General features: G+C 36.9%; 1 protein-coding gene across 1 annotated transcript in view; it reads right to left on the bottom strand.

Annotated features, from left to right (window-relative positions):
- Positions 1-24,290, bottom strand: part of LOC138322352 (uncharacterized) — a 143,045-nt gene that overhangs the window by 99,233 nt on the left and 19,522 nt on the right. Inside the window, exons 4-5 of the mRNA XM_069266392.1 lie at positions 8,474-8,540; positions 7,018-7,214 (exon numbers count right to left, since the gene is read on the bottom strand). Of these exons, the coding sequence (XP_069122493.1) occupies positions 7,018-7,214; positions 8,474-8,540 (264 nt within the window). The remainder of the gene's footprint in view (positions 1-7,017; positions 7,215-8,473; positions 8,541-24,290) is intronic.

The raw sequence follows: 24,290 nt of genomic DNA, 5'->3' as shown, positions 1-24,290 counted from the left end.
AATAAATCCTTTTTTAACAAAAAAAATGGTTTGATAAGGGTGTTCGAAATGTTTGTGATTTATTAGACCAAGAGAATAATTTTCTTTCTTTTAATGATTTCAAACAAAGATTCGGTATAGAATCAGAATTTTTTTTTTGCTTTATCGAAGTATATGCAGTTGTATCAAGAAAATATGTAAGAATCTAAATTTAAACCTTAGTATGTTAAATAAACTAGATAGACCATTCATACCTAGCCATATTCATATTCTATTTAAAAGTATTAAGGGATGTAAAGACATGTATCTTTGTTTAATTGAAAAAAATAAAGGTTTGATAACATCAGAGCAGAAATGGAAGCAACAAGCTGTCTTTAGAAACATACACTGGAAAAAACAAATATAAAATACTTTTTCTAATCACCAAAGATACATCAATACAATGGTTCCAGTATAGATTACAGCACCGTATACTCCCTTTGAATAATTACTTAAAAATTATAAATATTTCTGAAAATAATATATGTAATATCTGTAATACAGAAGTTGAAACCATTGAACATGTTTTTTGGTATTGTCAAAAATCTTTTGAAATATGGCAAGGTATGAAAAGAAAAATATATGAAAAAACTAATAATGTGGTGGAATTTAAATTAGAAACAATACTGTTTGGTGAGACTGAATTTTTTTCAATACCTCTCAATTTTATTATTCTTTATATGAAGTTTTATATTTTTTCTGTATCAAGAAAAAAACAAAACATAAATGTGCAAGGTTTGAGTGAGTTTTTGTTAACAAAATATGATGTTGAAAAAAAGCTGTCAATTAAAAATGGAAGTATTGAGAAATTTGATCAAATATGGATCAATTGGAAATATATTTTTGAATAGTTCTTGAAATATGCCAATCTATGTTTGTATGATGTTTTTATGGTGTAGTACTTAAATATGTATGATTTGAATCTTTTTGTTTTGTTTGTGTATTGTCTATAATTCTTTATATATATGTGTGTGTGTGTGTGTGTGTGTCTTTTTGTGCTAGATTTTGTTTGTATATACAAATGTTTTATTCACTCCACTACAAACATTAAACCAAAACAATTAAATTCCAAATCTTAATGTGAAGAGAATACTCATTACACAAGTAATTTTCTTAAAAAGTTTTTCCTTTTTTCCCTTTATCTATAATGGCTCTAAAAACTTATATTTATTGTTTAAATTGATGAATTGATGCATGCTGTGCGAGAGCCCTCCTGTGCGAGGACATTATTGTTCGGGGAGTTGACCCCAGGGCACCCCAACCCTGGCAGCTCTCACCAAATTACCGATGTGTATATACATTTGTTGCAATGCCACAAATGTATATACACATCATACTTAGCTGGGGGAATCAAATATTTGTACTGTAAAAAAAAAAAAAAAAGTTATATTGATTGTTTAGATTGATATTCCATAACAGACAGACAAGTTATATTGATTGTTTAGGCCACACCAAATAAATCAGTTGTTCTTCGGGAACTGAAGAAAAAAATGGGAGCGAGCGAGCGAAATTTTTCTATTTTTAATAAAATATCCATTTTCAGATTTTCGGAGGCGAACTGATTCAATGTCAAGCGAGCGCTTATTTTTTGGCATTTTTTTTTTCATTTCAAAATATTTACATTGAATTAATTATAATTATATTAATTTTGCATCCTTTCATTGGAAAAAATAACTAAACAGAAATGTTATTAAAAATGTAACTTTTCTATCCGGGTTGCGTATTTCAGCAATCGCCAAGTAAAAGTAATATATATAAGGGATTCAGTTCCAGCCTAGCACTACTCCATAAAAGAACAAAGTCAGGAATAAAAATCAACTTATGATTTATTATAATCACAAATCATCAAAGTACAGGTACTGGATACATGGAGATTTACCAAGGTTATACAAATATTCTACACTAAATGCTAATCTATATCCTTGAATCCATTATTGCAATATGGAACATTTCCATAGATGGAGGTGCTTCCATCTATACTGGTATAATGCTCCGAATATGGAGAAATAAATACCTACTATATAAAACTGTTATAATAAACAATAATTATTAGCTTAAGAATATGTAATGAAGTGCTTCCGTCTACAAATAGTGTTTCCGAATACGGAGACGTTTCCCCGTTTTCGCCAACGGATAACACTCATATTCTTGGAGCTTTGTAACTTAACTCTATAAGAGTTATTCCCCTTGGAACGTTAAGTTCCCTTTACGGAGAAGATCTCAAACATCTTGAACCACTATTAGGTCATTGGTTTGAGGAGACTCAAGGCTTTCCAAAGTTTAGGGCCAGAAGAGGCAACCACTTGTTAGGAAGCTCAAATGAGTTCTGACTTTCCGTCCGATTTCACCCCTTTTTATAGCCTGCGCTGGTGATCATCCCACGACTTCATGCCAATCAAAACGCTTTTTACATAGCGCGTGCGGAATCCGCGAAATCCAACCATAACAAATGGCAAAATACACGGAAAGCAGGCTGTCGTTTACAGAGACGTGATTTGGCTAGAATACGACGTTTTATGACATACCACTCTGGCAGCATGGTTCAGGTGACTTCCATGAACATAACAGAACATATTTATACATGTTTCCTGATAAAAATATATGTGCTTTGTGTCATTTTCGTTATCTGTCGAATCTCAATACTTGACTTACGTTAACGCTACAGATTCAAATCGTCAGTTAGTTCGACATTTATTCGTCGCACAAGTAATTATAATAATGCAATATACATTCTATTAATTATGTCAATATCAATAATGAATATAATTATGATTCACTGTCTTTTAATCACGTATATCACATTGAGTGTAGCTGAGTTTATAACCATTCTCAGATCGGGGCTAGGCCTCAGCTGTTCTGATAGGAAATATGACAATGTCATGAATTTACATTCCTGTGTATAATATTCGCCGTTACGGATCGTAACAAAAAAAAAAAAAACAAAAAAAAAACAAATAAAGTTTAATGATTCAACTGAGCCCCTGTTCATATCAAATTTTAATCAAAATGGAAAAACAGACTACACCGTGTCCAACCGTACTTTGGAGATTGCGGTTGAAGTAACGCAGAGTTTGCGGTTATGAGCCAGAAAACGGAGGTAAGTCGGAAGAGAAAATGTCATATTTCTCATCAGGAAGCTTTTTTCAGAAATCTGAAGTGTGCACGGAGAACAGAGATGCTATATCCAAAATCGGGAAGCAGTAACCTGTTTCTGTATGGCCCCAGTATTTCAAACACCTACGTACAGTGCATAATTTTTGCCACTTTTCGCCAATTGTCAAGTTCATGATCTCATGCTGCTTTACAAATTGAGTCTAGACCAATATCAAACTGATTACATTATAATTTTGAACCCTTGTAAACAGCCTCTCAAACGATTTTCTAAATCTAATACCGGATGATTGAGAGATACGATTTTGAAAATGTGTCGGTAAAAGTAACGTCATTATTGCGGTTGACATAAAGTAGTTTTTCGTGGTTGCGGAAAATGTAAAGTAAAAAAGTAACGTCATTGATTGTTGCGGTTGGGATAAAGTAGGTTTTATGAGTGCGGATTGTCAGATGAGTCCTAAATGGACGAAATGATACCATCTGGTGCAGCTTATCCCCCTTTTCGACTTACTGCATCGATTACTAAATTATTTATAATTAGGTGCCAGTCAACTGTGTATCGTTTTTTACTAGTGCCGAAGAAGGAAACATTTTTGTTTCTTGTCTGAATACCTTGATTCTGTTACGACAAACAGAATTCTAAAAAAACGATGTATCGAGCATTAAAATCGGTTGATTATTTTTCGAAATATTGCCGAAAACAGATGTTCTGAGTTAAATGGGACAAACAGTAACAAACTTGACACATGTTCATAGGTTATAGATCATTCTGTTTCCCATTTATAAACTCTCCTGTTTCTCTAATTAGGTAGTTTGAGATTCGAGAAGGATTTTTTGTTGTTCTTTGCTGATTGAAAAGAAGCATGGTTGAGAGTTCAATGAAAGTGACCATTCACAACTCAAAAATAAAATCAGGTTGTTGGAAGGGAACAGTACATGAATAGGAATCAATATTATTGAGAGTTTCACTTCCATTATTAATCCCAAACGACCAATAAGAGATTTATCATTAAGACCGAGTCGGAATCAGAATCAGAAAGCGAATTGAATGTCAGTACTATAGCATATAGTGATCAATGAAGTAGAACTAAATACAATACAATGGATTTCGTATTCTGATTCGGATTCGAAGTCTTAATGAGAAATCTCTATAAGAATCATTCAATTATCAAAGGTCAATTCAATCTTTATTTATTTTTTTATTTACTTTTATTTATTTACTGTGTTATCAATCGCCTGTAGCAGTAGGCGTCTCTGTAGCGGCTACTAGGGCCTACTCTTATTACGAAGACTACAGAGTAACACAATACACATCATGTATTTTTATAACGGGTGTGTTTCGTGGGGTGAAAAATGCTTCATGATCTTCATGATAATTTTATATAATTTTCCTGTTTGTTGCTACACAGTTTTATAACAAATGAAGAGTTAAAGCTGACATACCATTCTTACATATACATACCATTGCTAATATTAAAACTGATCAATACGGAACGGAAACTTCATTGATTGTCTTAGTGATAATAACATTAAACGCAAACATCTCCGAAACACTCTGAGGTCATGGAAAATGGCAAATATCATCCGCCCATTATAGCTATTGAATGACCAAAAACCGCAACCCCCATTTTTATGCAACCGCAACCTCATCCTTCAAAAATTCAATTCAGTATTTCATGGAAATTTCTTGACACAAACAAATGTCATTCAGTCGGGGTGTTTTTAGAACTCAACATCAACACACAAATGGAAAGTGTTTATATAGAATAATATGGCTTAAAACATTATGAAATTTTGATTTGTTTACAAAAAAATCTGATTTCGATTTTTGTCTTGGAGTGTTTGAACTCCACAAAAAACATCGACAATATGCGAAACATGCCTTGAATTCTTCAATGTGTGCTACAATCCGTGAGCGACTCAGTTTTTTTATAGATTCTCTAGAATTTCGTTATTTGACAATTTCGTGGACCTACCCTCTCAATTTTCCATCACCTTCCGGTGATAACCGCAAACTCTGCGTAACTTCAACCGCAATCTCCAAAGTACGGTTGGACGCGGTGGACTAGCTCTAGGTCAAAACTTTGATTCGCAATTGGAAATTACTGGTCTGAAATTATGACGATCCATGATTCGCAGTACAGATCTAACTTCATCGATGAAGATGCCTGTATTTCAATACTATTATATCCTTATTCTTTTCAATATATCTGTTATTGGGGGGGGGGGGGGAAGATACCAGGCTTTACTTTGAATTAACATTCAACAGTTTAAATTTTTTCACAATTATGTATAATGAAGTAATATACTTAATTTTCATTTCATCATAAGTACTAATTTTAGAAAATATCAGACCTGTTACTGTATTAATCAAAATGTAACTTATCTGAGAGGGGAAAAAAAAAGTAAAAAGAAAAAGAAATTAAAATTTGATTGGTTTATATTTATTTACTATTATCAATTTTATCATTTTATCAACATTTAGTCTAAAACCTACATTAAAATTCCGGAAAAATAATCCCCTTAAAAAACACATGATCCGGATCCATTATTACAATTACCCAAAATGGCGACCATTACGATTGCAAAGTTTGTGACGTTCATGGATAGATAGGCCTATTAAACATTAACAAGAGGCCCAAGGGCCTTAACGACCATCTTATAATTACTACCTTGGCAATAATCATATAGGAAATTAATTAGATATAGTGTCATGGTAGCCATCGTCAATTTGGGATCAACCAGATACGTAACAACACTTTGTCGGAACCATGTCAGGATCATTTCATGCAAGTTTCAGCCAAATCGCACAGGTAGAACTTGAGAAGAAATTCAAAATGTGTTTTCAAGATGGAGGTTGTGGCGGCCATCTTGGATTTCGGATCGACCCGAAAAATAACAACACTTTGTCGGGACTATGTCAGGATCATTTCATGCAAGTTTCAGCCAAATTGCACTGTTAGAACTTGAGAAGAAATTCAAAATGTGTTTTCAAGATGGCGGCTGTGGCGGCTATCTTGGATTTCAGATTGACCCGAAAAGTAACAACACTTTATCGGGACCATGTCAGGATCATTTTATGCAAGTTTCAGCCAAATCGCACCGTTAGAACTTGAGAAGAAATTCAAAATGTGTTTTCAAGATGGCTGTTGTTGCGGCCATCTTGGATTTCATATCGACCCGAAAAATAACAACACTTTGTCGGGACCATGTCAGGATCAATTCGGGTCAGATGACCTAAAAACAAGAGTAAATCATTTACAGTTGTGAGCAATGTTTGTTTTTGAAGTAATACTCAACTATCTATAATGCACCAAATTCCTTGAAAGGTCAGATTATTGTTTAATAAGCAGCCAATCAACCTCAGACTCATAATACACCTAAAACACATGAATGTGGACTGACTGTAATTATGGACTGCTGATGTTGGTCAGAGAGTGTTCACACCTCTTTGTTTACTTCATTATCAAGCCATGGCCAATGCTTCACAGCCTGGTTTGTAGATATGGCTAGGATTGGCGGATTTAACTGTATGGAAACGTCTGAAAAAAAATCTGGATTTGCAGATTTTTTTTAAGGTGCGCTGCAATTTCTTTTCTCACTTTTTTCTCAACTTAGACATTCTTGGAGCGGTTTTCCCGACGAACAACTGATTAATTTGGTGTGGCCTTAGATTGATATTATGTCACCTGATGAATTTCACCAATGTATTTATGACTGGTATTGATATTAACTTAAACCTACTAAATGTCCTGAATGTATAGGTTCTAAGTGTAACTACATGTCCTGATTGTAACTACATATTCTGAGTTTAACTACATATACACTGAGTGTAAATATATGTCCTGAGTGCAACTTAATGTTCTGAGAGTAACTAAATGTACTTACTGTGATGGCATACTCTGTGTCTGGAGTCAGTCGCCTGGCAGTGAAGCTGAGGTCTGTGCCAGAGTAGATACATTGTGAGTTCATAATGAGGTCATATCGTGTTATCCTCCCCAGAGGAACCTCAGGTGGATCCCAGGAAATGTGGATCTCGTTACGTCCAATCACTTGGACATGAGGTCTGGACGGAGCATGAGCACCTAGTAAGTTTATAAACAGTGAATTCATGAGATTGTAATTTTCACTACATTTTTAGATTCCTGCTCACTTAGCATTTCACAAATGATCTGTCAGTCAATGGAAAGATTCATCTTTTCTCTGCTTTTCCCTTCTTTCCTTCTTTTATTCCTTTCAAATATTAAATACACATCAAGAACATGAAATCTACACACTTCATTTACTGTTAAATATGACCATTGTCTGCCATGTTGTGTTTGGAAGTGCGCATTCTTAAATGATGCAGATCTTTTGAGGACCCTTAGATTTGTTTTATAAGTATGTTCTGTGTCCAAGATTACAGCATATACAGATATTAAGAAAGGCTCCTTAACTTAAGATTGATTCCTTAACTTCTGTAATGCTTTCCTATAGAGAATTTTAAGTTAAGGAATTCCTTAAAGTTAAGAAATGTTCATGAAACTGGGCCCAGATCTCTCAAGCAATTACCAAGAAAGAGCAGCAACAAACCTCAACTATCTTAATCCAAGATGACTGTCTGACAGCCATTCTCTGATCTTGTTTACTTCATAAAACAGTAAGAGAAATAGCGGTAACAAACTTCAACTATTAAAATTCAAGATGGCTGCCTTTCAACCATCTAGTTGTCTGATTGGTCCTACAATGTAAAATACACAACAAAGGTAATATCAGATCTCTAGGCCTCTGAAGTTATTCATTCACAACAAGACATCCCAGAGGGATTTTGACGCCCACCAAAGAATGATCAATGTCTGACAATGGAAAGAGGGATCTTTTCTCTGGTTTTTAAACTTTAACTATTAAATTCAAAGATGGCGGCCTGATTGCTCACAAAATGCAATATGCACCAGAAGGACCCCAAGGGGACGTACATATGAAATTTGAGACAGATCCTTTCAGTACTTTTTGAGAAATAGTGGTAACAAACTTCAATGATCAAAATCTAAGATGGCTGTCTGTCGGCCATCTTGTTGACTGATTGGTCCCAAAATGCTATATGCACAACTAAGGCCCTAGGGGAACCTACAAATGAAAATTTGAGAAAGATCCCTTCAGCATTTTCTGAGAAAAGGCAGTAAAAAACTTCTAGAACCAAAATCCAAGATGGCGACCTGCGGGCAATCTTGTTGGTTGCTCAGACCCAAAATGCAATATGCAATGCTAATATAGTATCGACCAGGATGACATTCCAAAATATATCATACAATGTCTGTGCGCACGGTGTTTTTAGTACGTTGTGCGATCACACAATTGTATTTACCCAGTTCTGATGTTGTCCCGACCAGGCCCGCTTTGTCACCTTTACCTTTGGCAGTGGCAGCACAAACCTGTAAAACACAAACAGTTAACCATGGGGCCAGTCATGACTAGTTATCTATCATGGGCCAGTCATCTGACTAGTTATCCATCATGGGGCCAGTCATCTGACTAGTTATCTATCATGGGCCAGTCATCTGACTAGTTATCCATCATGAGGCCAGTCATCTGACTAGTTATCTATCATGGGCCAGTCATCTGACTAGTTATCTATCATGGGCCAGTCATCTTACTAGTTATCCATCATGGGGCCAGTCATCTGACTAGTTATCTATCATGGGCCAGTCATCTGACTAGTTATCCATCATGAGGCCAGTCATCTGACTAGTTATCTATCATGGGCCAGTCATCTGACTAGTTATCTATCATGGGCCAGTCATCTGACTAGTTATCTATCATGGGCCAGTCATCTGACTAGTTATCTATCATGGGCCAGTCATTTGACTAGTTATCTATCATGGGCCAGTCATCTGACTAGTTATCTATCATGGGCCAGTCATCTGACTAGTTATCTATCATGGGCCAGTCATCTGACTAGTTATATATCATGGGCCAGTCATCTGACTAGTTATCTATCATGGGCCAGTCATCTGACTAGTAATTTATCATGGGCCAGTCATTTGACTAGTTATCTATCATGGGCCAGTCATCTGACTAGTTATCTATCATGGGCCAGTCATCTGACTAGTTATCTATCATGGGCCAGTCATCTCACTATTTATATCTATCATGGGCCAGTCATCTCACTAGTTATCTATCATGGGCCAGTCATCTGACTAGTTATATATCATGGGCCAGTCATCTGACTAGTTATCTATCATGGGCCAGTCATCTCACTAGTTATCTATCATGGGCCAGTCATCTGACTAGTTATCTATCATGGGCCAGTCATCTGACTAGTTATCTATCATGGGCCAGTCATCTCACTAGTTATCTATCATGGGCCAGTCATCTCACTAGTTATCTATCATGGGCCAGTCATCTCACTAGTTATCTATCATGGGCCAGTCATCTGACTAGTTATATATCATGGGCCAGTCATCTGACTAGTTATCTATCATGGGCCAGTCATCTGACTAGTTATCTATCATGGCCAGTCATCTCACTAGTTATCTATCATGGGCCAGTCATCTGACTAGTTATCTATCATGGGCCAGTCATCTGACTAGTTATCTATCATGGGCCAGTCATCTGACTAGTTATCTATCATGGGCCAGTCATCTGACTAGTTATCTATCATGGGCCAGTCATCTGACTAGTTATCTATCATGGGCCAGTCATCTGACTAGTTATCTATCATGGGCCAGTCATCTGACTAGTTATCTATCATGGGCCAGTCATCTGACTAGTTATCTATCATGGGCCAGTCATCTGACTAGTTATCTATCATGGGCCAGTCATCTGACTAGTTATCTATCATGGGCCAGTCATCTGACTAGTTATCTATCATGGGCCAGTCATCTGACTAGTTATCTATCATGGGCCAGTCATCTGACTAGTTATCTATCATGGGCCAGTCATCTGACTAGTTATCTATCATGGGCCAGTCATCTGACTAGTTATCTATCATGGGCCAGTCATCTGACTAGTTATCTATCATGGGCCAGTCATCTGACTAGTTATCTATCATGGGCCAGTCATCTGACTAGTTATCTATCATGGGCCAGTCATCTGACTAGTTATCTATCATGGGCCAGTCATCTGACTAGTTATCTATCATGGGCCAGTCATCTGACTAGTTATCTATCATGGGCCAGTCATCTGACTAGTTATCTATCATGGGCCAGTCATCTGACTAGTTATCTATCATGAGCCAGTCATCTGACTAGTTATCTATCATGGGCCAGTCATCTGACTAGTTATCTATCATGGGCCAGTCATCTGACTAGTTATCTATCATGGGCCAGTCATCTGACTAGTTATCTATCATGGGCCAGTCATCTGACTAGTTATCTATCATGGGCCAGTCATCTGACTAGTTATCTATCATGGGCCAGTCATCTGACTAGTTATCTATCATGGGCCAGTCATCTGACTAGTTATCTATCATGGGCCAGTCATCTGACTAGTTATCTATCATGGGCCAGTCATCTGACTAGTTATCTATCATGGGCCAGTCATCTGACTAGTTATCTATCATGGGCCAGTCATCTGACTAGTTATCTATCATGGGCCAGTCATCTGACTAGTTATCTATCATGGGCCAGTCATCTGACTAGTTATCTATCATGGGCCAGTCATCTGACTAGTTATCTATCATGGGCCAGTCATCTGACTAGTTATCTATCATGGGCCAGTCATCTGACTAGTTATCTATCATGGGCCAGTCATCTGACTAGTTATCAATCATGGGCCAGTCATGACTAGTTATCTATCATGGGCCAGTCATCTGACTAGTTATCTATCATGGGCCAGTCATCTGACTAGTTATCTATCATGGGCCAGTCACCTGACTATTTATCTATCATGGGCCAGTCACCTGACTAGTTATCTATCATGGGCCAGTCATCTGACTAGTTATCTATCATGGGCCAGTCATCTGACTAGTTATCTATCATGGGCCAGTCATCACCTGACTAGTTATCTATCATGGGCCAGTCACCTGACTAGTTATCTATCATGGGCCAGTCATCTGACTAGTTATCTATCATGGGCCAGTCATCTGACTAGTTATCTATCATGGGCCAGTCATCTGACTAGTTATCTATCATGGGCCAGTCATCTGACTAGTTATCTATCATGGGCCAGTCATCTGACTAGTTATCTATCATGGGCCAGTCATCTGACTAGTTATCTATCATGGCCAGTCATCTGACTAGTTATCTATCATGGGCCAGTCATCTGACTAGTTATCTATCATGGGCCAGTCATCTGACTAGTTATCTATCATGGGCCAGTCATCTGACTAGTTATCTATCATGGGCCAGTCACTGACTAGTTATCTATCATGGGCCAGTCATCTGACTAGTTATCTATCATGGGCCAGTCATCTGACTAGTTATCTATCATGGGCCAGTCATCTGACTAGTTATCTATCATGGGCCAGTCATCTGACTAGTTATCTATCATGGGCCAGTCATCTGACTAGTTATCTATCATGGGCCAGTCATCCTGACTAGTTATCTATCATGGGCCAGTCATCTGACTAGTTATCTATCATGGGCCAGTCATCTGACTAGTTATCTATCATGGGCCAGTCATCTGACTAGTTATCTATCATGGGCCAGTCATCTGACTAGTTATCTATCATGGGCCAGTCATCTGACTAGTTATCTATCATGGGCCAGTCATCTGACTAGTTATCTATCATGGGCCAGTCATCTGACTAGTTATCTATCATGGGCCAGTCATCTGACTAGTTATCTATCATGGGCCAGTCACTTATGACTAGTTATCTATCATGGGCCAGTCATCTGACTAGTTATCTATCATGGGCCAGTCATCTGACTAGTTATCTATCATGGGCCAGTCATCTGACTAGTTATCTATCATGGGCCAGTCATCTGACTAGTTATCTATCATGGGCCAGTCATCTGACTAGTTATCTATCATGGGCCAGTCATCTGACTAGTTATCTATCATGGGCCAGTCATCTGACTAGTTATCTATCATGGGCCAGTCATCTGACTAGTTATCTATCATGGGCCAGTCATCTGACTAGTTATCTATCATGGGCCAGTCATCTGACTAGTTATCTATCATGGGTCAGTCATCTGACTAGTTATCTATCATGGGCCAGTCATCTGACTAGTTATCTATCATGGGCCAGTCATCTGACTAGTTATCTATCATGGGCCAGTCATCTGACTAGTTATCTATCATGGGCCAGTCATCTGACTAGTTATCTATCATGGGCCAGTCATCTGACTAGTTATCTATCATGGGCCAGTCATCTGACTAGTTATCTATCATGGGCCAGTCACCTGACTAGTTATCTATCATGGGCCAGTCATCTGACTAGTTATCTATCATGGGCCAGTCATCTGACTAGTTATCTATCATGGGCCAGTCATCTGACTAGTTATCTATCATGGGCCAGTCATCTGACTAGTTATCTATCATGGGCCAGTCATCTGACTAGTTATCTATCATGGGCCAGTCATCTGACTAGTTATCTATCATGGGCCAGTCATCTGACTAGTTATCTATCATGGGCCAGTCATCTGACTAGTTATCTATCATGGGCCAGTCATCTGACTAGTTATCTATCATGGGCCAGTCATCTGACTAGTTATCTATCATGGGCCAGCCAGTCACCTGACTAGTTATCTATCATGGACCAGTCATCTGACTAGTTATCTATCATGGGCCAGTCATCTGACTAGTTATCTATCATGGGCCAGTCATCTGACTAGTTATCTATCATGGGCCAGTCATCTGACTAGTTATCTATCATGGGCCAGTCATCTGACTAGTTATCTATCATGGGCCAGTCATCTGACTAGTTATCTATCATGGGCCAGTCATCTGACTAGTTATCTATCATGGGCCAGTCATCTGACTAGTTATCTATCATGGGCCAGTCATCTGACTAGTTATCTATCATGGGCCAGTCATCTGACTAGTTATCTATCATGGGCCAGTCATCTGACTAGTTATCTATCATGGGCCAGTCATCTGACTAGTTATCTATCATGGGCCAGTCATCTGACTAGTTATCTATCATGGGCCAGTCATCTGACTAGTTATCTATCATGGGCCAGTCATCTGACTAGTTATCTATCATGGGCCAGTCATCTGACTAGTTATCTATCATGGGCCAGTCATCTGACTAGTTATCTATCATGGGCCAGTCATCTGACTAGTTATCTATCATGGGCCAGTCATCTGACTAGTTATCTATCATGGGCCAGTCATCTGACTAGTTTATCTATCATGGGCCAGTCATCTGACTAGTTATCTATCATGGGCCAGTCATCTGACTAGTTATCTATCATGGGCCAGTCATCTGACTAGTTATATATCATGGGCCAGTCATCTGACTAGTTATCTATCATGGGCCAGTCATCTGACTAGTTATCTATCATGGGCCAGTCATCTGACTAGTTATCTATCATGGGCCAGTCATCTGACTAGTTATCTATCATGGGCCAGTCATCTGACTAGTTATCTATCATGGGCCAGTCATCTGACTAGTTATCTATCATGGGCCAGTCATCTGACTAGTTATCTATCATGGGCCAGTCATCTGACTAGTTATCTATCATGGGCCAGTCATTTGACTAGTTATCTATCATGGGCCAGTCATCTGACTAGTTATCTATCATGGGCCAGTCATCTGACTAGTTATCTATCATGGGCCAGTCATCTGACTAGTTATCTATCATGGGCCAGTCATCTGACTAGTTATCTATCATGGGCCAGTCATCTGACTAGTTATCTATCATGGGCCAGTCATCTGACTAGTTATCTATCATGGGCCAGTCATCTGACTAGTTATCTATCATGGGCCAGTCATCTGACTAGTTATCTATCATGGGCCAGTCATCTGACTAGTTATCTATCATGGGCCAGTCATCTGACTAGTTTATCTATCATGGGCCAGTCATCTGACTAGTTATCTATCATGGGCCAGTCATCTGACTAGTTATCTATCATGGGCCAGTCATCTGACTAGTTATCTATCATGGGCCAGTCATCTGACTAGTTATCTATCATGGGCCAGTCATCTGACTAGTTATCTATCATGGGCCAGTCATCTGACTAGTTATCTATCATGGGCCAGTCATCTGACTAGTTATCTATCATGGGCAGTCATCTGACTAGTTATCTATCATGGGCCAGTCATCTGACTAGTTATCTATCATGGGCCAGTCATCTGACTAGTTATCTATCATGGGCCAGTCATCTGACTAGTTATCTATCATGGGCCAGTCATCTGACTAGTTATCTATCATGGGCCAGTCATCTGACTAGTTATCTATCATGGGCCAGTCATCTGACTAGTTATCTATCATGGGGACCAGTCATCTGACTAGTTATCTATCATGGGCCAGTCACCTGACTAGTTATCTATCATGGGCCCAGTCAGTTATCTATCTGGGCCAGTCATCTACTAGTTATCTATCATGGGCCAGTCATCTGACTAGTTATCTGGGCCAGTCACCTGACTAGTTATCTATCATGGGCCAGTCATCTGACTAGTTTATCTATCATGGGCCAGTCATCTGACTAGTTATCTATCATGGGCCAGTCATCTGACTAGTTATCTATCATGGGCCAGTCATATAGTTTATCTATCATGGGCCAGTCATCTGACTAGTTATCTATCATGGGCCAGTCATCTGACTAGTTATCTATCATGGGCCAGTCATCTAGTTATCTATCATGGGTCAGTCATCTGACTAGTTGGTGGGCCAGTCATCTGACTAGTTATCTATCATGGGCCAGTCATCTGATGAGTTATCTATCATGGGCCAGTCATCTGACTAGTTATCTATCATGGGCCAGTCATTGACTAGTTATCTATCATGGGCCAGTCATCTGACTAGTTATCTATCATGGGCCAGTCATCTGACTAGTTATCTATCATGGGCCAGTCATCTGACTAGTTATCTATCATGGGCCAGTCATCTGACTAGTTATCTATCATGGGCCAGTCCATGCTGACTAGTTATCTATCATGGGCAGTCATCTGAGTCTATCATGGACCAGTATCTGACTCTATCATGGGCCAGTCATCTGACTAGTTATCTATCATGGGCCAGTCATCTGACTAGTTATCTATCATGGGCCAGTCATCTGACTAGTTATCTATCATGGGCCAGTCATCTGACTAGTTATCTATCATGGGCCAGTCATCATGACTAGTTATCTATCATGGGCCAGTCATCTGACTAGTTATCTATCATGGGCCAGTCATCTGACTAGTTATCTATCATGGGCCAGTCATCTGACTAGTTATCTATCATGGGCCAGTCATCTGACTAGTTATCTATCATGGGCCAGTCATCTGACTAGTTATCTTATCATGGGCCAGTCATGACTAGTTATTCTATCATGGGCATTCATCTTTACTAGTTATCTATCATGGGCCAGTCACCTGACTAGTTATCTATCATGGGCCAGTCCCATCTGACTAGTTATCTATCATGGGCCAGTCACCTGACTAGTTATCTATCATGGGTTCAGTCATCTGACTAGTTATCTATCATGGGGCCAGTCAGTCTGACTAGTTATCTATCATGGGCCAGTCATCTGGACTAGTTATCTATCATGGGCCAGTCATCTGACTAGTTATCTATCATGGGTCAGTCATCTGACTAGTTATCTATCATGGGACAGTCATTTGAACTAAGTTATCTATCATGGGCCAGTCATCTTGACTAGTTATCTATCATGGGCCAGGTCACTCTGACTAGTTATCTATCATCATGGGGCCAGTCATCTGGACTAGTTATCTATCATGGGCCAGTCATCTGACTAGTTATCTATCATGGGCCCTAGTTCAGTCTGACTAGTTATCTATCATTATCTGAATAGTTATTCATGGGCCAGGTCATGATAGTTATCTCATTTTTGAACAAACGTAGTTATCTATCATGGGCCAGTCATTGATAGGTATCTGACCTAGTTATCTATCATGGGCCAGTCATCTTACTAGTTATCTATCATGGGTCAGTCATCTGACAGTCGTTATCTTATTTGACTACATGGGCCAAGTCATATGGATCTGACTAGTTATCAATCATGGGCCAGTCATCTGACTAGTTATCTATCATGGAGTCAGTCATCTGACTAGTTATCTATCATGGGCCAGTCATCTGGACTAGTTATATCTATCATGGGACCAGTCACTCGACCTAGGGCCAGTCAATTTATCTATCATGGGCCAGTCATCTGACTAAGTTATCATATCATGGGCCAGTCACCTGACTAGTTATCTATCATGGGCCACTAGTCATCTGACTAGTTAACCTATATCTTTACTTAGTTATCAATCATGGCCATTCATGACTAGTTATCTATCATGGGCCAGTCATCTGACTAGTTATCTATCATGGGCCAGTCATCTGACTAGTTATCTATCATGGGCCAGTCATCTGATAGTTTATTCTATCATATGGGCCAAGTCACCTGACTAGTTATCTGATCATGGGGGCCAGTCACCTGACTATTATCTATCATGGGCCAGTCATCCTGACTGTTATTATCTATCATGGGCCAGTCATCTGACTAGTTATCATATCATGGGCCAGTCATCTGACTAGTTATCTATCATGGGTCAGTCATCATCTAGTTTATCTATCATGGGCCAGTCATCTGACTAGTTATCTATCATGGGCCAGTCATCTGACTAGTTTATCTATCATGGGCCAGTCATTCAACTGACAGTAGTTATCTATCATGGGCCAGTCATCTGACTAGTTAGTTATCTATCAGTGGGATCAGTCATCTGACTAGTTATACTACACATGGGCCTTACTAGTCTGTCTGACTAAGTTATCTAATCTATCATGGTGACAGTCCATCTGACTAGTTATCTATCATGGGCCAGTCACCTGACTAGTTTATCTATCATGGGCCAGTCACTAGTTAACTGGGCCACAGTCATCTGACTAGTTATCTTTCATTGGGCCATTCATTGACTAGTTCATCTATTTTTTTCATCTGACTCTTCATCAATGGGTCCAGCTCATCTGACTAGTTATCTATTCATGGGCCATCATCTGACTAGTTATCTATCATGAGGCCGCAGTCATCTTACTAGTTATCTATCATGGGGGGGCAAGTACATGACTAGTGTATGTAGATATCTGTCATTGTATCAGGGGCCAGTCATAATCTAGTTCTAAAGTGGGCCAGTCACCTAACTAGTTATCTATCATGGGCCAGTCACCTGACTAGTTATCTATGATCATGTGTTTATCTTTGACAATGGGGGGTTCAGGGCAAGTCATTACTAGTTATCTATATGACGGGCCAGTCATCTGACTAGTGTATCAATCGGGTTAGTCAAGGAAGAAAGCCACTGTGTTCGACTAGTTATCTATCATGGGCGAGTCATCTGACAAGTTATCTATCAAGAGGTGTGCATTGTCATCTGACAAATTTATCTATCATTGGCCAGTCAACACTCTGACTAGTTATCATATCATGAATTTCAGTGGATTATTCTGTTCATTTGACTAGTTAATACTATCCATGGGCAAGTCATCTGAATAGTTTACTATCATGGGCCAGTCATCTGATCTTGGTTCCACTTATCATGGTCACATAGACAAGTTATCTATCATTGGGCCAGTCATTTCTGATTAGCGATCTATCTAGTCATCTGACTAGTTATCTAACTGGAAGCCGAGTACAGTAGTTTATACTATCATGGCCAGGACAATCTGACTAGTGTATCTAAACACATGGGGAAAAGATCATCTGACTAGTTATCTATCATGTGCCATAGTTCATCTAGGGCCAGTCATGGACTAGTTATCTATCATGAGCAGTCATCTGACTAGTTATCTATCATGGGCCCAGTACATTTTTGATAAGTTAATCTATACATGGGGCCAGTTCACCTGACTAGTGTATATAGCATCTGGGCCAGTCACATGTCTATCTGATCAATCAGTATCCTATCATGTGACAGATATGTATCATCTTAGTATTGATTAGTTATATAATCAGGGCAGGGTCATTGTACAGTCTATACTGACAGATTTATGTCATATGGACATTGAACTCTATCATGAATACCAGACAGATTTAGTATATTATAGGAGGTGTATCATGGCTGTATGCTGATTAGTATTCATATATCATTGGCCAGAGGATCTGACTAGATTATATATCATGGTGTACAGTCAACCTGAGTTTTCTTTAGAGTATCTAAGACTAGGTTGTATCTGGTCATACCCAGTCATGTACTATTATAGACTATCATGGGGCCACTTGTATAACTGACTGATTTAGTATTATATATAGACAGAGGGTGTAACATGTATACTGAAAGGATTTAGTATATTATATCATGGTTGTACATGTTATACTGAATTATTTATAGACTATACATGATTAGACAGAGGTAGTATCATCATATGTACTGTAATTTATTAGATGTATATATTATAGACAGAGGTGTGACATGTTATACTGACAGTCATAGTATATTATAGACATGGGCCATGTCATACTGACTAGTTATCAATCATGGGCCAGTCGTGTACATGTTATCTACATGACCAGATTCAGACTAAAGTATATCTATCATGGACAGAGTCATCTGACGTAGTTATGTATCACTGGGCCAGATTGTACCTGAACTATTTATCGTATCATGGGTGTAACATGTATACTGAAGTCCAAAGATTTATCTATATTATAGACAGAGGTGTACATGTTATACTGACAGACTTTAGTTATCTTGTACATAATACAGATTTCTGTATAGTTAAATCATAGAGTGTACAAGTCATACTGACTATTTATCTATATAGACATGGGGTGTACCTTATTACTGATCTAGATTTTTGTAATCTTATAGTTACTAGAGGTGTACATGTCATACAGACCAGTTTATCTAATCATGACGACAGTCATGTACATAGTTATCGTATCATGACAGAGGTCATCTGACTAGTTATCTATCAGAGACCCCTAGTACTGACTAGTTATATTACAGACAGAGGCCAGTACATGTATAAACTGACTAGATTATCTATATTATAGACAGTTCATCTGTACATATTATTACTGAGGATTTAGTATTGAGAGAGACAGTTGAGTCTATGCATGTATACTGACAGTATTAGAGTATATTATAGACAGAGGTGTAACATGTATACTGGAGAGATTTAGTATATGTATAGACATGAGGTCTGTACACATTGTATAGATGAGATTTCATCTGTAGTATATTATAGACTGGGGTGTACAGGTATACTTGACAATTATAGAATATATTATAGACATCTGTACATTTAATTATCAGATTTAGTATATTATCAGACAGATGTGTACATGTTAAATATCATGGCACAGATCTGATTTATATTATATCATAGACAGTAAAAACTAGATTAAGTTATCATTACTGTCAAAGGTGACAAGTATATTATTGAAGAGGTGTACATGTATACTGACTTGATTTAGATATCATGGACAGAGGTATACATTATACTGAGATTTCTATCATTGCGAGGTGTAAATGATTATACCGACAGATTTAGTATCTTATAGACAGTTAGGTAGCACAGCCAGGGTGAAATGTATAGTAGTATTAAATAGACAGGGGTGTACATGTATATCTGACAGATTTAGTATATTATAGGACATGTAGGTGTACATGTATATACATATTTAGTATATTATAGACAGAGGTGTACATGTTATACTGACAGATTTAGTTTATATATAGACAGAGGTGTACATGTTATACTGAGAGTTTAGATTATAATTTAATACATAGTATGTGAGTACATTTTGTTAGGTATATTATGAGACAGATTGTACTAGTTATATTATTTAGTCTAGACAGAGGTGTACATCGTATACTGACAGATATTAAGTTTTATTATAAACAGAGGTGCCATGTATACTGACAGATTTAGTATATTATAGACAAGGTGGTACATGTATACATGAGTCAGATTTAGTATATGGATAGACAGAGGTGGTACATGTCTATACCTGATTATATATAGCGAGGTGTACATGTATACATGACAGATTTAGTATATTATAGACAGAGGTGTACATGGTATAATCTGACAGATTTAGTATATTATAGACAGATGGTGTACATGTATACTGACAGATTATCAGTTATATAATACAGAGTTTAAATATGTATACAGGGTGTACATGTTATACAGGGGTGAATTGACAATTATATTATTATAGACAGAGGTGTACATGTTACTGATGTATAAGTAATATTATAAGTACAGTGGTGTACAGATACTGACAGTATATTAATAGACAGAGGAATGTAACATGTATACTGAGATTACAGGAGTTATATTAATTATAGACAGAGGTGTACTTGTATATGACTGATTTAGTATATTTATAGACAGAGGTGTAGTATACTGAGATTTAGTATATTATAGACAGATACATGTGTGTACATGAATACTGATGATTTAGTGTATATTAATATAGACAGAGGTGTACATGTATACTTGACAATGATAGTATAGTATATTAATAGACAGAGGTGTACAAGTATACTGAGATTTAGTATATTATAGACGAGTGTGTACATGTATACTGACAGATTTTAGTATATTATAGACAGAGAGGTGTACAGTATGTAGACAGATTTAGTATATTATATAGACTGAGGTTAAACATGTATTACTGAGATTTTAGTATAATTATAGACAGATGTGTACATGTATACTGACAGATTTAGTAATATTATAGACAGAGGTGTTACAGATATACTGACAGATTTTCAGTATTATTATAGACATGAGGTGTACATGTATACTGACAGATTTAGTATATTATAGACAGAGTGTGTTACATGTACACTGACAGATTTAGTATATTATAGACAGAGGTGTACATGTATTTTAAAAACTGACAGATTTAGTATATTATAGACAAGGAGGTCGTACATGTATTGACAGAGTTTAGTATATTTTATACAGGGGTTTGTACATTGTATACAGATATTAGTATATTATAGACAAAGGTGTGAGTACATGTATACTATGACTGATTTAGTATGTATATTATTAGACAGAGGTGTACATGTATAATGACAGATTTTTTTATATAATATTTGTACATGGATACTTACATAGACAGAGGTGTACATGTATACTCGTTTAAGTATATTTATAGACAGGGGTGAGGTGTACATGTTATACATGACTGAGATTTAGTATATTATAGACAGAGGTGTACATGTATACTGAGATTTAGTATATTATAGACAGAGGTGTACATGTATAACTGACAGATTTAGTATATTTATAGTCATCGATTGTACAGTTTTGTATACAGAGATTTGTATATTATAGACAGAAGGGGCTACATGTATACTGACAGATTTATATATTATAGAAAGAATGTTTTATGTACATGTATACTGAGAATTTTAGTATATTATAGACAGAGGTGTAACATGTATACTGACAGATTTAGTATATTATAGACGGAGGGTGTACATGTATACTGACAGATTTAGTATATTATTAGACAGAGGTGTACATGTATACCTGACGATTTAGTATGATGATAGACAGAGGTGTATATGTTTTACTGACAGATTTAGTATAATTTATAGACAGAGGTGTACATGTATACTGACAGATTTAGTATATTATAGACAGAGGTGTACATGTAAATATACTGACAGATTAGAAGTATATTATAGACATGAGCGGTATGTTGTACATGTAATACTGACAGATTTAGTATATTTATAGAACAGAGGTGTACCATGTATACTGACAGATTTAGTATAGTATAGACAGAGGTGTACATGTATACTGACCAGATTTAGTATATTATAGACAGAGGTATACCATGTACAGGTGTTATACAAGACCCGATTAAGACAGATTACTATACAGAGGTTGTACATGTATTATACTGACTGATCTACTATTTATATGACAGAGGCTGTACATGTATACTGACAGATTTAGTATATTATAGACAGAGGTGTACATGTTATACAGACAGATTTAGTTTATTATATAGACAGAGGTGTCCACATCGTATACTGGACAGATTTAGTATATTATTATACAGAGGTTGTACATTGTATATCTGAGCATAATTTAGGGTATATTGATAGGAACTGGGGTTGTACATGTATATACTGACATGATTTAGTATATTATAGGACAGGAGGTGTACATGTATACTGACAGATTTAGTATATTTATTTAGACAGAGACGTGTAACATGTATAGGACTGAGGATTGTAGTATATTATAGACGAGGTGGCAGTGTACAAATGTATACAAGACAGATTTTGTATATTATAGACAGAGGTGTACATGTATACTGACAGATTTTAGTATAAAATTATAGACAGAGGTGTATACATGTATACTGACAGATTTAGTAATATTATAGACAGAGGTGTACATGTATACTGACAGATTTAGTATATTATAGACAGAGGTGTACAATGTATACTGACAGATTTAGTATATTATAGACAGGGGTGTGTACATGTATACTGGACAGCTTTAGTATATTATAGACAGAGTGTGTGTACATGTATACTGATAGGACAGATTTAGTATATTATAGACAGAGGTGTACAGTACATGTATACTGACAGATTTAGTATATTATAGACAGAAGGATGTACCAGGAATACTGAAAGATTTAGTATATTATAGACAGGGTATACTGACAGATTAGTATATTTGATAGACAGAGGTGTACATGTTAGATGAGATTTAGTTATATTATAGACAGAGGTGTACATGTATACTGACAGATTTAGTATATTATAGACAGTAGGTGTACATGTATACTGACAGATTTAGTATATTATAGACAGAGTGGTAGTACATGTATACTGACAGATTTAGTATATTATAGACAGAGGTGTACATGTATACTGACAGATTTAGTATATTATATAGACAGAGGTGTACATGTATACTGACAGATTTAGTATATTATAGACAGAGGTGTACATGTATACTGACAGATTTAGTATATTATAGACAGAGGTGTACATGTATACTGAGAGATTTAGTATATTATAGACAGAGGTGTGTACATGTATACTGACAGATTTAGTATATTTATAGACAGAGGTGTACATGTATACTGACAGATTTAGTATATTATAAGACAGAGGTGTACATGTATACTGGACAGATTTAGTATATTATAGACAGAGGTGTTACATGTATACTGAGCATAGTATATTATAGACAGGGTGTACATGTATACTGACAGATTTAGTATATTATAGACAGAGGTGTACATGTATACTGACAGATTTAGTATATTATAGACAGAGGTGTACATGTATACTGACAGATTTAGTATATTATAGACAGAGGTGTACATGTATACTGACAGATTTAGTATATTATAGACAGAGGTGTACATGTTACTGACAGATTTAGTATATTATAGACAGGGGTGTACATGTATACTGACAGATTTAGTATATTATAGACGAGGTGTACATGTATACCTGACAGATTTAGTATATTATAGACAGAGGGTGTACATGTATACTGACAGATTACTATATTATAGACAGAGGTGTACATGTATACTGAGATTAAGTATATTATAGACAGGAGGTGTACATGTATACTGACAGATTTAGTATTATTATAGACAGAGGTGTACATGTATACTGACAGATTTAGTATATTATAGACAGAGGTGTACATGTATACTGACAGATTTAGTATATTATAGACAGAGGTGTACAGATGTATACAGGGTGTACAGATTTTATATTATAGACAGAGGTGTACATGTATACTGACAGATTTAGTATATTATAGACAGAGGTGTACATGTATACTGACAGATTTAGTATATTATAGACAGAGGTGTACATGTATACTGACAGATTTAGTATATTATAGACAGAGGTGTACATGTATACTGACAGATTTAGTATATTATAGACAGAGGTGTACATGTATACTGACAGATTTAGTATATTATAGACAGAGGTGTACATGTATACTGACAGATTTAGTATATTATAGACAGAGGGTGTACATGTATACTGAGATTTGTATATTATAGACAGGGGTGTACATGTATACTGACAGATTTAGTATATTATAGACAGAGGTGTACATGTATACTGACAG

Source organism: Argopecten irradians, chromosome 4 (assembly GCF_041381155.1).
Source record: "Argopecten irradians isolate NY chromosome 4, Ai_NY, whole genome shotgun sequence".
Lineage (NCBI taxonomy): Eukaryota > Metazoa > Mollusca > Bivalvia > Pectinida > Pectinidae > Argopecten > Argopecten irradians.
Note: the sequence above shows the minus strand (reverse complement) of the source record. Positions and strands in the feature narration are given on the sequence as shown.